Raw genomic sequence first — 15248 nt, forward strand, 5'->3', positions numbered from 1 at the left:
TCTGTGGTGAGACCAACCAAAAAAGGCTCCTGAATATTAAGTGTTTTATTATGTACTTTAATTCTGTAATACTGTTTGTAAACATTTGGATGATGCTATAAAATTATTGTTTCATTTAGAGAAATAATTAGTTTATTCTTTGCACGTAATTTTAAATATACTTGCTCTCTGTTTCCTAAAAAAACCAACAACAGACAAAACTCTAATCAGAACTCATAAGTGCAAACTTCTGATTCCTTTTTTTTTGGCTTGTGTAAATACATATATTTTCAGCAACAGCTGGAATTCATGCATTTTTCACTGAATTAATTTTGCTGTTCCTCTATACTATCCTGTTTGTTTGTGCTCATCTGTGATTATCTTGACTTAATTTAAAGTTGGCAGAGCCCGGAGAACTAGCTGAAAGCACTGTGTGTATAAATAGTGTTTTTTAAATATACTATCTGTGCACTTTTAAAGTGATATTTTTTTTTTGCATGAGCAACGCTATACTCATTATACTTTGTCTCTACACCCCAAATCCATTTCACACCAGATTTCTCCTTTAAATCTCTGTCTAGGAAATGGCTCACCTATTACTGCACCTCAAATAATTTTAATATCATTGAAAAGTTACTTTATTTCAGTAATTCAGTTCAAAATGTGAAACTATCTTTATTTGTTTAATTTATTGTTAATGATTATGGCTAATGAAAATCCAAAAATCAGTGTCTCTAAAAATTAGAACATTATATGAGAACAATTGGTACTTTTGGCAGTGTAGGCAGTGTGCCAAGTCTTTCTGAAAAATGAAATGCAATATTTACTGATGGTCAGTGATGGTTTGGAGAGTCATGTCATCTGCTGGTGTTGATCCACTGTGTTTTATCAAGTCCAAAGTCAGTGCAGTGTTTTCCTGGAAAATCATTTTATGCTTCCTTCTGCTGGATTTCATTTTCCAGCAGGACTTGGCACACTGCCCACACTGCCAAAAATACCAGTTGGCTTTATATAATATTCTAATAATCAAATTTTCTGAGACACAGTTTTTAGAGGTTTTATTAACTGTGAACCATAATCATTAACAATAAAATATATAAACGCTTAAAATAGATCACTCTGTGTGTAATGCATCTATATAATATATGAGCTTCACATTTTGAACTGAATTACTGACATAAAGTAACTTATATATAATATATAATGATATTCTTTTTTTTTTTTTAGATGCACCTGTAGATTTAGATTACTGGGTAATGAGCAAAACCCTCTGTACACTTCCTACCTAGGCAGTAAGGGAGCAGGGGGCGTCTCGCTGTGTTGAGACGTGCCCCAGTGGCTCCGCCCTCTGGCGGCGGGACTGTATTGTTCAGCGGAGAGTTTTCCGAACAATGCCGCCCCCCGAGCAGGAAGTTTGGAGGCACAGTGAGAAAAATGGCCGGACTGCATCCAAACACTGCACTCTGAACTGGACACTGCCAGGAATATAAGGGTTATACAGTTAAATCCTGTCCTCTGGTGTGATATTTATTATTTCTCCGCAGCTGAAGTGAATCATGAGACGCATCGCTCTGACTGTATTCATCCGCGCAGGACTGCTGACATGGCGAGACTTCTTTCTGTTAGGAGACTGTTCGCTGTGTGTCTCTGTGGGTCAGCGGCAGTTTTCCTAATCATAACTCTTCAGGTAACTACAGCACTGCACGCTGCAGGGCGATAAACTCTCTTACTTCTTCTCTGGATTGAGTTTAAGGGGTTAAAAGGACCGTTATTAGTTGTCCACACCCACATTCCCAGTTACTGCAACTCAAAATCTGCAGCAGGAAGCATTTTACTAGTGCATCTCAAAAAATTTATTAGAATAAAATGTAAGGCTCATGTTATATACATATACAGTGGTATATTTTGAATGTTTATTAATTATTAATGAAAACCCAAAAGTCAGTGTCTCAGAAAATTAGGATATTATACAAGACCAACTGAAACTTTTGGCAGTGTGGACCATAGACTGTGTATAGCTGGGCAGAGCATCGTCTCTCAAAAGTGAAGCCACCACAGGTCGGGCGCCCCCTGCTGGTCGGCTGCAGAAAGCTGTGTAACCCCACCCATCCCCATAGGTTTCAATGGCAAAACAGACAACTTTCAATCACGTTTTTTTTCTAATATGCTGTAATTCTACCTCCATTATTTAAATGCTACAGCTAGTGTAACCTCTGCTTATATTGTCATTTTTTATATCCCCACAGTATTCGTTTTTTAAAACGTGATTCAGTTCTATTCAAAAAGGTGTGGCTATTGTGAAAGGACTGGGTTACACCTAGCCGAGGTGGGACCACCCACTGTGCAAAAGGACACTGGGCCAGATCCGTTTTGAATTGTGCCGGATCTGGGCCAGATCACTTTTGCTATCTGGGCAATGACTGTATGGGTGGGACCATAGACCGTGTGAGCTCTGTTGAGGCAGCCCTCAGGGGCGGGTTTATGTAAATGAGTAGGCTGTCTCTCCACAGTCTTAATCCCTCCTCTGGTCTCTACTGCGCAGACTCGGGTTTCAGGATCGCCAACGTGGCGATAGATTTTGGCTTCATTTTCATTAAATGAATGGGAACGGCGACACAGCATCCATCTTTTTTTACAGTCTCTGGTGTGGACAGTGTGCCAAGTCCTGATGGAAAATGAAATCCGATGGAAAATGAAATGTCAGCAGAGGGAAGCATGAAGTGGTGTAAAATTTTCCGGGAAAACACCGCACTGACTTTGGACTTGTTATAACACAGTGGACGAACACCAGCAGGTGACATGGCTCACCAAACTATCACCATTACTCATCAGTAAATTTTGCATTTCATTTGGAAAATAAAGGGAAAAGAGACTCTGGAGGAAGAGTGGAGAGACACACAGTTTAAGATGCTTGAGGTCTAGTGTGAAGTTTTCACAATCAGTGATGGTTTGGAGAGACATGTCATCTGCTGGTGTTGGTCCACTGTGTTATATCAAGTTAATGCAGTGTTTTCCTGGAAAATCCTACTTTTATGTAGTTGCAGATTTCATTTTCCAGCAGGACTTTGCACACTGCCAAACTTACCAATTGGTCTTATATAATAATCAAATTTTCTGAGTTCTATCTATCTATCTATCTATCTATCTATCTAATTTACGCTTAGTGTTTACCACACGCTAGTTTTGGCTTGTGCTAAATAAATTGCAAAACACAAACAAGGTAGTTCATGCTTCAGTGCCATAGAAGCACAATACTCCTTACGTGAAAGTGCTTACATCTCCCCCATCTGCTGACTTGCCACGAACAGTAGATACAGATCCCCATGTTTTAGAATAGTATCAGTATCTACTCTTCTCTGCTGTGTTATGCATCATGTTTTCTTGCTTTCGTGCTTTGCAGGCACAGCTGTGCACTGGTCCAGTAATGATCTTCCAGGGTTTACTGACTAATTCTGGGATGCAACCTTTTCCCTTTCCTCCTTACTGGTATTCCTTATCTTTCCCTCTAACCATAACAAACATCACCTCATCACCTTCCCATAATCTATAACACTTAATCTATAACACTTATAACACTTCAGCTTAATCACTATTCATTAGACCAGTAATGCTGTTTTAATCAGCTAGTCTCAGCCTTCATACAAGTGGTTACCTTACAGGGTGTGGTTCTGCTGAAAACCTGCTGCCACAGTGGCCCTTTACAGATACGATTTAAAGAGGCCATTACTTTTTCTGTGTTTTTGTCATTTGCTAATTACCATTTCCTTTCATGATGAACTGACCTCCTACCTTCTGCCTTTTCCTTTATTCTGGGGCTAATATACAACATCCAGTATTTCAGGTATTATATGAATTGTTTTATTTGGGTTTATGGGTTTATGTCTTTATGAAGCATGAGAATGTAGACTGTTGATGTCCAGTTGTTTGTCTGCACATCATGTCCACATGTCCATACCTGCTTCCACCAAAGGGTATTTTTTGCAATAACAATATTCTTGGCGATATGACAATTTTTTTCAAGAATAAACTACCATGACAAAATAAACATTGAACTTTAATTTATTTAAAAGTTAAATATAATGTTAAATAATTAGATTATCATACATGACAAAAAAATCCAAAACATTGTCATAAACGTCAATGTCATAAACGTTTCAAAAACAGTAGCTAAGATGCTGATTTTGTATAAAATAAAAAAAATACAACAAAGAATAAAGTAATGTAGCAACAAAAATCTACCACAAAACTAAAGTTTAACCTATTTTGTGCATGTATATAAACAAACAAACAAACAAACAAATATTTAAAAGTAAATACAGTAAATATTCTTGTTTTTAATAATATCACATCACAATATGGACTTTTTTTATTTTGTCAGAATTTTTGACTATATTTTTGCATACAATCTAACATGGCACAACCCTACAACTTAAACAAATTTCAGGCTTTTTACATTTCACTTTTATTTACATCTAAATTAGACATGCAGATTTCCCCATGCTAACTGAATTAGCCTTGTATGAACTAGACCTGTCATAACTGTTTTTATCTGACTCTGGATGATAGAAATAGAAATAATTGCAATAAACAATATTATTATAATTTTAAGATCATTTTTGCCATGACAGTGTACTGGTAATTTAAAACTAAATAATGCAATTACATCTTTTTATAAAGGATTTTTAAATTATTATGGTAATAAGAATATTCAGTCATTGGAAATGAAAGAGTATATACATAAATAATTAGGTTTTGAATAAAGACAATACTGGCTTATTAATATAAATAATAATAATATTATTTATATGGCTTATTTATATTCATATAAATAAGTAAAAACTATTATTGAGGTCATGTCTATTTATTGTACAGTTTATCATGTAATTGTTGTGACAGGTCTTATATGAACCGTTTTATGTCTTTATGAAGCATGAGAATGTAGGCTGTTGATGTCCAGTTGTTTGTCTGCACATCATGTCCATATCTGCTTCCACCAAACTGTATAATGCTGTACATGAATTCAAAAGTTATTACAAAGTCTGACATGATCATCTTTTTGCCAAGTGTCTTTTATCATATTTTATGGGTCTTATTTATCCATTCAGGTCGTAGAGGAACTGGGCCAGTTTGAGCAGAAGGCTCACAGACTCCCCCTGAAGGGAAGACAAGAGTTAACACAGATCCAGCCGGACAGCAGTTTGCTCACTGAGGACAAGATATCTGCTGCTTCAGAAGACTGGTACCCCTTTATAGTGTGGTGGTCCCCACTGACTGGTGAGCTGGGACGGCTTGGGGAGTGTGGCAGTAACAGATGTTTTTTCACCATCAATAAATCCCATCATGCTCACCCTTCTACTCACGCCTTCCTGTTTTATGGTGAGTCACATTAGGCCTGTGCCTGCACCTCAGAAACATGCGTTATTCTTACTGCTTTTTAGTCATTATCTTATTAAGCAGATGGGGATGTGAGAGAAGCAAAAATATAATGTTGCAGTACTATTTCTATGATATTTAGTTTTCCTACCAAGTTAGAGAAAACAAATTGCACCAACATAAACTATCAGTATACTATCAGTCAATTGCCATTATGGTACACATAATGGTGTCATATAATGTATAAATTGACAACTTTTCAATGATGTGTGCTTATTCTAATTCCATTTTGCATGGAATAGACACCGAAAGGGAAATTAATGCACCATTTTAAACTATTAAGGTCTTATTGCACTATTTCCAGGGTTCCCGTAGGGTTTTAAAAAGTCTTAGGCAGAAATGCGAAAGCGTAAATTTAAGGTCTTAAAAAGACTTTTCAGATTTCCATTCAAGGTATTTCATTTAATATCTCTTACATTTACTTAATTCCTGGATTTGTGTTTTTTATTTTGTGAAATTAAGCAACTAATCTTACTTAGAAAAAATAACTAAAAACAGTGTGGCAACAGTCATCTCTTATTACTTTGTAGTTTTAAATTGACACTCAGTATCTGATAGTTTCATGTTTTTATGTCAATGCTGATCCAAGAACATATGCATGTATACAGTCTTATTCAAAAGTTTGGCTTCCTTGGTCAAATTGCATTTCATTGAGTATAAACAGCTTTGGTCTTCTAGATTTAGACCTCCACAGTTCCCCTGAACTGCCATTGTTAACAACCTACACCACTGTAGAACTTTCAAGCTCTAAGTACTTGACTGTCTTCCTACAGTCTTCTTGTTTCTTTGTTGGCATTCAAGGGTTTCTTGAGTATAATATATTTTAGGCAGTTTATTTTGTTGATCTGAGAAGGTTGAGGGTTGAAATGTAATATAATAACTTGCAACTTTTGTAAACATTTAGCCCACAGGGGGCTTTGAATCACATTGTTTTTCTATGTGCTGCCACCTGGTGCAGTTGGCAGATTGACATGACTGACAGATTCACACTGTGCACAACTGAATCAACAGTGAGGCTGCAAAGAAGAAGACACACATCTGAGGAGCATACAGTTTGGAGAATTACAAAAATATCACTGTTAAAATGTAGCAGATCACAGACTGGAAAGTGAATGCAGAGTAAATTCAAGGGGCTGCAGCATGTCCAGTTATATTTAGGACATAAAAGTACATATCAGTATGTATCAGTATGAGCTCAATATAGTGGATGCGAGATATATATATATATATATATATATATATATATATATATATATATATATATATATATATATATATATATATATAAGAATATATATATATATATATTCTCTGCATACTTTATACATTGCGATTCACAAACGCAGCCAACAAAGACTTTCAGCCATTCGTAAGCTTAAAGCACTTTTTGTTGCCCCCCGTCACTTACTCCTCCTGTACAAGAGTATAGTTCAGCCTATTCTCATTTACTGTCTACCTTGCTTTTTCAACATGTTAACTGCTGCCAATAGGAACAAACTTATACGCATCACTAATACTGCATCCAAGATAATAGGCCTACAAACTCCCAACCTATCAGATCAGAACACTAAACTCACTAGAAATAGAGCACAAATTATTGCACAGGATCCCAGCCACCCTTTAAACCCCTTTTTTATTCTGCTCCCATCAGGGCGTAGATACAGAACATTGGTATGGAAACGGGCACGCTTTGGGAAAAGCTTTGTGCCCTTTGCGATATCCACCCTAAACGAAAGTGCGCGGCGGTGAATTGTTGAACTTACTCACTTTGTTTGGAGTCTACCTGATTATATATGTGTGTTTTGGACTGTATGTGGGGATGGTGGAGGTTGGTGGGGACGGGATGGAATGTTTGTGTTAAGTGTATTTATACATGTATCTGTGTTTCGGAGGCTATGTACTGACAGTGAAAACAAATTTCCCGTTGGGGACAATAAAGACTATCTATCTATAATCCTAATTTTACCCTGTACTTTATTAAGTGGTCAGAACACCACAGGAAAACCTCCACAGAGCAGCTATTATTTTATTTGGGTGGTGGGTCATTCTCAGCACTGCAGTGACATGACATGGTGGTGATACACTGCATGGCCAAAAAGTTGGCACAAAAAAAGATTGTTGGACCGTCTTGTTTCAATAAGCTTCTGCAATGTTACAAGATTTATTTCAATCCAGTGTTGCAATTTTTTTACCAAGATCTTGCAGCAGCATTGATGATGGCAGAGTCTGACCACTGCACAAAGCAGCTCTTCTCCAGAACATCCCAAAGATTCTCAATGAGGTTAAGGTCTGGACTCATGCTCCCTGAATCACTCTTTCACAATTCCAGCTCCATGAATCCTGACAATGTCATCTTGGAATATGGCCGTGCCATCAGGGAAGAAAAATCCATTGATGGAATAACCTGGTTTATATTCAGTATATTTAGGTAGTCAGCTGACCTCATTCTTTCAGCACATACTGTTGCTGAACCCAGACCTGCAGACCAACTGCAGCATCAACCCCACATCATTTATTTACTTAAATCCAGGTGCCGATTTTGTTTTGGCCAGGCAGTGTATGTTAATGTGTGTTGTGCTGGTAGGAATTGGATTAATGGTAGTTTTAAAAAAAACATAAATATCCTGCCAACAGTATATATCCTCACACCAAATTTCTCATTTAATATCAGGTTAGTGAAATAATTATACATAAACACCTGGTGATGTTGCTTGTGCCTTGTTTTTATGAAAAGATTAATAGAAGTTATTCTTCCTCCTAAAAAAAGAATGAAATAAATGCAGGTTTTAGGAAGTGTATCGTACATAGAGCTCAGCCCAGCTGCTGGCATTCTGTTTGTGCAGACGTGTTTACTGATATGGAAATACATATTAATTTAATAATTTCCTTCTCTTAGTCATTCATAAACATCTTTTGAATATTTTCTCCTGAGCGTTTAGACTGCGAAATGACTTCTTATATTCTGCAACGTTCATCACAATCCTCTCAGCTCATTTGCTTCCCAGTGTCTCTGTGGTGGTTTTAGTGGGAAGTCTTTGGCCTCCAGCAGGAAAGTTAATCCTGGTTTGGCTGACCCTGCAGCTTTCAGGGCTGCAGCCTTTGCAATCTCGGCCTTAAGCTGAGAACTGAAACCCTTGAATCAACTAATTATCTCACGTTGCGGACTGGAGGGGTGGAGGGGGTGCGTGAGTTAAACCATTACACTTTGTCAGGAGTGTAATTCAGATTAATACACCTCTCAGCAGAATACAGAATGCTGAAATGTGTGCACATATATAGTCACACTATTAAAAGGTCAGTTTACTTTACAGAATTTTTAAAATCTAGATTTCTCCCACATCTTTAGTGTATAGTCGATTTTCAACTATCATAATTCTGACGAATCTTCACTTATAATAGAAGCTAATAAGTTTCTACTGAGTTTTGGCAGTAAATGTTTATGTACTTTATATTATGAAGCAGTTGGGATGAGCATTCTGAAAGATTTTTATTTGATAATTGAGTTAAAACTGGTCAACTGTGGGGAAGGAAAAAACAACAACATTAAAATAATGAATAAACACATTGCTCCTGGCTTGCTCCAGGCTTAAAATTCAGTAGTGCAACAAGCAGACAAATACAAATGAAAACATGCTTTATAATTCTGTATAATCAGATGAGTGGTTCAAGTTCTCGGTTGTTTATCACACAGTTGTAGGTTTCCTTATTGATACCTTATCCACTGTGCTGCCACTGTTGGGCCCTTAATTAGGTTGGTTAACCATTAATCTTGATTTACAGCTCTGAAAACAAATACTATTTAATTAATTAAATCACTTAAGTTTCTGAATCAGTTTCTCTGATTTTGCTATTTATAGGTATATTTTTGAGTAAAATTAAATATTTTTGTGTTTTATTTCATAAACTACAGACAGCATTTCTCCCAAATTCCAAATAAAAAAATCTCATTTAGAGCATTTATTTGCAGAAAATTAAAAATGCCTGAAATAACTTTCAGACCTCAAATAATGCAAAGAAAACAAGTTAATATTCATAAAGTTTTAAGAGTTCAGAAATCAATATTTGGTGGTATAACCCTGGTTTTTAATCGCAGTTTTCAATTATCTTGGCATCTTCTCCTCCACCAGTCTTACACGCTGTTTTGGATAACTGTATGCCACTCCTGGCGCAGAAATTCAAGCAGTTCAGTTTGGTTTGATGGCTTGTGATAATTCATCTTCCTCTTAATTATATTCCAGAGGTTTTCAGTTTTTTGCTTTGCTCTGGACTTTATATATTATTGCATTACAAGAACCAGCTCTCTTCACCCAGTCCAGATAAAGCATATTGTTTTTGGAGGTTTCAGAAAACCATCATCCAAACATGTAACAGCTGCACCTCCCAAGGTTTAAATGCTGTTTGTTGTTTTAAAATGAAAACATCCTGGCTTTCTTTACAATTGTTTTCCTCTATACAGCCCAACACCTCTCCTGAATCACAGATAAAGCAGAATAGTGCTCTGCGTCATTCAAGTGATTCTGATCACCGGGAGGAAGTTCAGGCCCAATTACAGTGATAAGAGCCACTCGTCAATCCACTGTGGATGCCTGCTGCAAGCTAACTAACCTAATGCGGTGTCCTCTGTTCAAGTCCAGAAATAGATAAGTGACACTATTACAGCTCGGCTAATACAAATGACTTTTCCTCTGAATGAGACCCCACACAGAGGGACGTGTCTGGAGAGTTAAAGAGAATAGTATTACTTACTAAGTGTTTCCATAGGAGCCATATAGTTTTTGCCTACTGTAATGAAGGCAAATGTGGTACATGGAGGTTGGCTGTTAAAGATTTATTCTTATTGAATTGTATTGATAAAGCACATTTACGCTGCGTAAGTAAGGTCAGCACAGAGATGAGTGTAACAGATCAATGTAATGACTTGACATTCCCTGATGAAGCAACCGTAAAGGCAGAACTGACTGGCAATGCTTAGGCAATGCTGGGATTTAATCTTTTTTATATTATAGTATATTTATATAATACTCCCCAAGTTAATTTTCATAAAGTTTTACGATCAATATTTGGTGGAATAACCCTGGTTTTTGTTCACATTTTTCATGCATCTTGGCATGTTCTCCTCCACCAGTCTTACACATTGCTTTTGGATAATTTAATGCCACTCCTGGTGCACAAATTCAAGCAGTTCAGCTTGGATTGATGGTTGTGATCATCCATCTTCCTCTTGATTATATTCCAGAGTTTCTTTTTTCCAGAGCTGTCTATAATTGTGTGAAATGATCTACACTGTGCAAAGTGGTCAGCATGGCCAAAAGAGAACCTACAATATATTACAAGATATTCATTAGTTGTCTGTATATATGTTTTAACTATTTTATTTAAGAAGTGATTTGTTCTTTGAAGAGCTGATAATTGCTGTTCTAACTGATATACTGAACAGTACATTTTGTTGCTCTGGTCCCTCCTTTAAGGTACGGACCTTAACGTCGAGAGCCTCCCTCTTCCAAGGAAGGAGCATCATCAGTGGGCTCTGTTCCACGAAGAGTCGCCCAAGAACAACTACAAGCTCTTTCACGAGCCGGTTATCACACTTTTCAACCACACTGCCACCTTTAGCCGCCACTCCCACCTCCCCCTGACCACCCAGCACCTGGAGAGCCTCCGAGTGCTGACCTCCCACACATACCTGCTGCCCCTCGCTCAGAAGAACCACCTGAGACACACTCTGGCTCCCGTGGTCTACGTCCAGTCCGACTGTGACCCTCCATCAGATAGAGACGTCTACGTTCAGGAGCTTATGAAGCACATCCAAGTGGACAGCTATGGGCAGTGCCTCAACAACAAGGATCTGCCCCCACACCTCAGAGACTCTACAGCTATGGAGGAACAGAGCTTTTACCAGATCCTGGCCCAGTATAAGTTCATCCTGGCTTTCGAGAATGCCATCTGTGACGACTACATTACAGAGAAACTGTGGCGGCCGCTCAAACTGGGAGTGGTTCCTGTGTACTACGGAGCCCCGAATGTGCACATGTGGCTCCCCAGTAACAGGAGTGCAATCGTGGTTGACCCCAATGAACCTCCAGAGAAACTGGCCCAGTATTTAAAGAGACTGGATAAAAACGACTGGGAGTATTTAACATATCTAGACTGGAAGATGAAGCAAGAAATCTCAAATCAGAGACTAGTTAAAGAACTGAAGGAGCGTAGCTGGGGAGTCCAGGATATCACCCAGGATAACTTCATAGATGTCTTTGAGTGCATGGTGTGTAACCGGGTCTGGGAGAACATCAACAGACAAAAAGAGGTAATCATTTATTGTGTAGATTTATAAAAATAGTGGCAATGCTTTACAATAGGAGTACATTAATTAACAGTACTTACTACAGGAAGTCTCACCTATTACCGTATTGTTTGCACTATAATCCGCACTTAAAATCCTTTAATTGTCAGTGCGCTTTATAATCCAGTGCGCCGTATGTATGAATTTCACCAGTCAGGTTCTAAGGAGCAGTAAAGCCACTCTGCTGAAGTACAGGGTTATTAAAGGAGTTTCAGTTTAGTTCTCCAGCACCGGCTCTGGAGTAGCATTAGCATTAGCCACTAAACACTGTTTCCCCATTCAAAGGTGAGTATTATCGGCCTGTAGCCTGCTCCTAACCCCTGGCCAGCACTGCTGGAGCAGCATTAGCATTACCCACTAACCACGCTAGCTCTTTCGCTTTTAAGAGGAGAGTATATCAGACTGTAGCCTGCGTGTTTACCGTGTTAAAACAAGCTACGTGGGACGAGCCGCTAACTAATATTGCCCTGGCTTACCAGAACACTCATGGTTACTCAGCTAGCGATTAGCCACTAATGCTCCTTGGTGCTGGAGAAGTTCGGAAATCTAAGCTTACTGTAAATAAACGGATAAACAGTTTTCAGGAGAGAAATCTGTATAGACTAACATCCAGTGCTCGTTTGAATTTCAAAGAAAGTCTTTTTTATTACAGTTTTGTTTACTTAGCTTAACTAACTTAACTTACTTAGTCACCCCCCACCGATGAGACCTTCTGAATTAGAAGTTCCGTATAGTGTTGCTTAAAATCGCCTTATAATTCAGTGCGCTTTATGTATAAAAATAGACCATAAAAAATAGACATTCATTGATAGTGCACCTTATAGTGCGAAAAAATAATATAATATAATTGGCACTAGTTAAGACAATAATTATTAATAATCATTACATCCTAAAGATAGCAACAGCTTTAGAAATCCTAGATCATGGCTTTGATGTTCTTCTCACTGTATTGCTTACATGCCAGCACCCCTGCTGTTGCCATGTCATCACATTTCTTTTGTTTTACATGTCTCATTCTCTCTTTATTGCTCTCTATTCTCTCTCTGTCTCTCCTTCATTGTTTACTCTTATCTTCCTTTTTCTCTCTCTCTGTTTATATATATTTATATGTATGAATATATGTCTACTTCTATCACTCTCTTTATGTCTTTCTCTCTGTCTCTCTCAGGGTCTGCCTCCCCGACTGTGGCAGGCTGAAGCGGACCACCTGAAGTGCCCACCGCCGAGGCTCTTTGACTTTTCTGCAGCTCCTCCGAACAGCACGTCTCTGCGGCGTATCTGGAGAGCGAGTTACGCTCAGTCTGAGAAGGAAGCCCGAGCTCTGAGACGGCTCGTCCTGAGGAACACTAACTTCACCCTCACACAGTTCTGGAGGGAGGTCTTCACTGACTGAATGTGCATGCTCTTGTTTTATAGATTAAAACATTTGGTATAGATTTAAAAGTTTGGATACCTTAAGTGAGGTGTACATAGCTTAATGCAATCAGTGTTTAGTTTATTCAGGTTTACTGTAATGTTACTGCACAGAGATGCCTTTTGAGGTAGACTGATACAAAGCCTTGGTTACAGTTACACAGATGGCTGTGATGTTCTCTTTTTCTTTCTTTCTGTTTCTTGAAATCTGTATCAGATTGAATTTTACACAAGCTGTAGGCATGTGATATTTTGCTGGGCTGATATATCTCTACAGGAATGTGGACTATATACAATAATGTCCTGCTGCTTATACAGTATTTTAGAGAAAAGATATTAGATATTAGATATTAATCTTTTTTCTATTTTTTGTTCCTGCAATTTTCACTTTAACACAATGTGGGAAAAAAAGCTGGATTTGATTCTTGGAAGTGCCCTGGATTCATGGAATACACGTTGTCTTGGTTTGGGGTATCTTGTAAACAACTTCAGTCATAAAAATAGCAGGTTTTTCAAGAGTGATTACTCTATTGACACCATTGGGGTTTAAATAACACATAAATAAATTAGGGTTAAATAATAATGTTAAACTTTTAAACTGTTAAACATCTAAAGTTGTCCAGTAGAGTCTGGCAACAAGACCTATGGTAGCAGCAGATCCTTTAGGTTCTGTAAGTTGTAAGATAAGGCCTACATGGACTGCACCAGTGAGCCTAAGATATCCATCACCACTTGGAGCATGTTTGATTGGTACTGACCACTGCATACCAGAAAAAAACCCACTAGACCTGCCTGATGTTTTGGAGGTGCTCTGAACCTTCCAGTGATCCAGTCAACTGTCACAATGTGGCTCTTATGAATGTGACTCAAATTTTGACACTTGCTATTTTGTTCTGATTTTGAAACATCAGCTTCATGAACTGACTGTTCATTTGCTGCCTAATATCTAATGTACCAATCTTCTCAACAGATGTCATTGTAGATTAAGATATAAGGATATCTTTAATTTTACCGGTTAGTGTGATACATTTTACATTTTGCTGACCAGTGTACTTGCACATCATGTAATTAATTTCACTAGTATGCATACTTATACACAATTACTAAAATTTACTGTTATGACTTTCAGTATTTTAGCCTCAGTGTTCTTGTTCTTCTGTGTTAATAAATATGTAATCTATGCATGTTGCTAACTTGATCTCAGGGTAGGATTTTTTTGTTTATTGTGCCTTCCTAGCACAACATAAAAGGGCTAAACTCTAAACACATCCAAACACACACTTAACCATATGACCTTAAAACTAAAGCATTCAAATCTGTTATAATACAACCCCACTTACCAAAAATCTAAAATACCGCTTTTATATTCAATCATAGAAGTTAGTTGCAATTTGCCTCTATTGTAGCTGTTTTTTTGTTAGTACCACTAACTTTTGATGTCAAGTTCTAAATAACAGCACACTCAGAAGCACACATGCCCAGAGTGGGGGGCAGCAATCAGTCCAGCAAACCTGTATATTGAACCAAAAACCTTTTTTGTTTTTTTAAATGCTCCTTTGCTCTAACCACTGAGACACTGGTTTCAGTTAATGTTTCACTTTCAGCATCTGATGTTTTTGATTTTACAGCACCCCAACTTTTTTGGAATTGGGGTTGTATGTATGTATATCAGCTTATACTAAGGGCAGAATTCTGCTTAGTAAATATTAGTACATAAAGCAGTATTACAATGAATGTTTTGTTTAAAATGAAATTTACAGTACTGAAATTCTTAGCATTTTAATAAAAGTTTTAATATGTACTGAAATGTGTGGATGCTGTATTTGTAAGAGTGTAACTTCACTTTTGATGGGCAAAACTTTTTTTTTTTAAAGCTTCTTGTGCGCAACTTTGATTTGATCATAAGTAGTGCTGAGGAGTAAGATGTGTCCTTGTGAATATTGGATGGAACATTTTAAAGAAATGAAATGAGTTTGTTTTGGATGAATGTTCAGTTATTTTGTGAAGACCGAAAGAAGCCAGCTGGAAGAAAACCAGTCACTATGTGCTTTTATACACTGCTTTCAGCTGGCCACAGTACACA

At 37.6% G+C, this 15248-nt stretch overlaps 1 protein-coding gene across 1 annotated transcript; it reads left to right on the plus strand.

The window, feature by feature from the left end:
- The first annotated feature begins 1344 nt into the window (after nt 1–1344).
- Nucleotides 1345–14966, plus strand: fut10 (fucosyltransferase 10). Its single transcript, XM_007255267.4, has 4 exons — nt 1345–1666; nt 5085–5355; nt 10881–11716; nt 12921–14966. The coding sequence occupies exons 1-4, from the start codon at nt 1583–1585 to the stop codon at nt 13143–13145; spliced, it is 1416 nt and encodes a 471-aa protein (XP_007255329.3). The 5' UTR covers nt 1345–1582; the 3' UTR covers nt 13146–14966.
- The last annotated feature ends 282 nt before the right edge of the window (nt 14967–15248 follow it).

The sequence above is a fragment of the Astyanax mexicanus genome, chromosome 20, assembly GCF_023375975.1.
Source record: "Astyanax mexicanus isolate ESR-SI-001 chromosome 20, AstMex3_surface, whole genome shotgun sequence".
Taxonomy (NCBI): Eukaryota; Metazoa; Chordata; class Actinopteri; order Characiformes; family Acestrorhamphidae; genus Astyanax; species Astyanax mexicanus.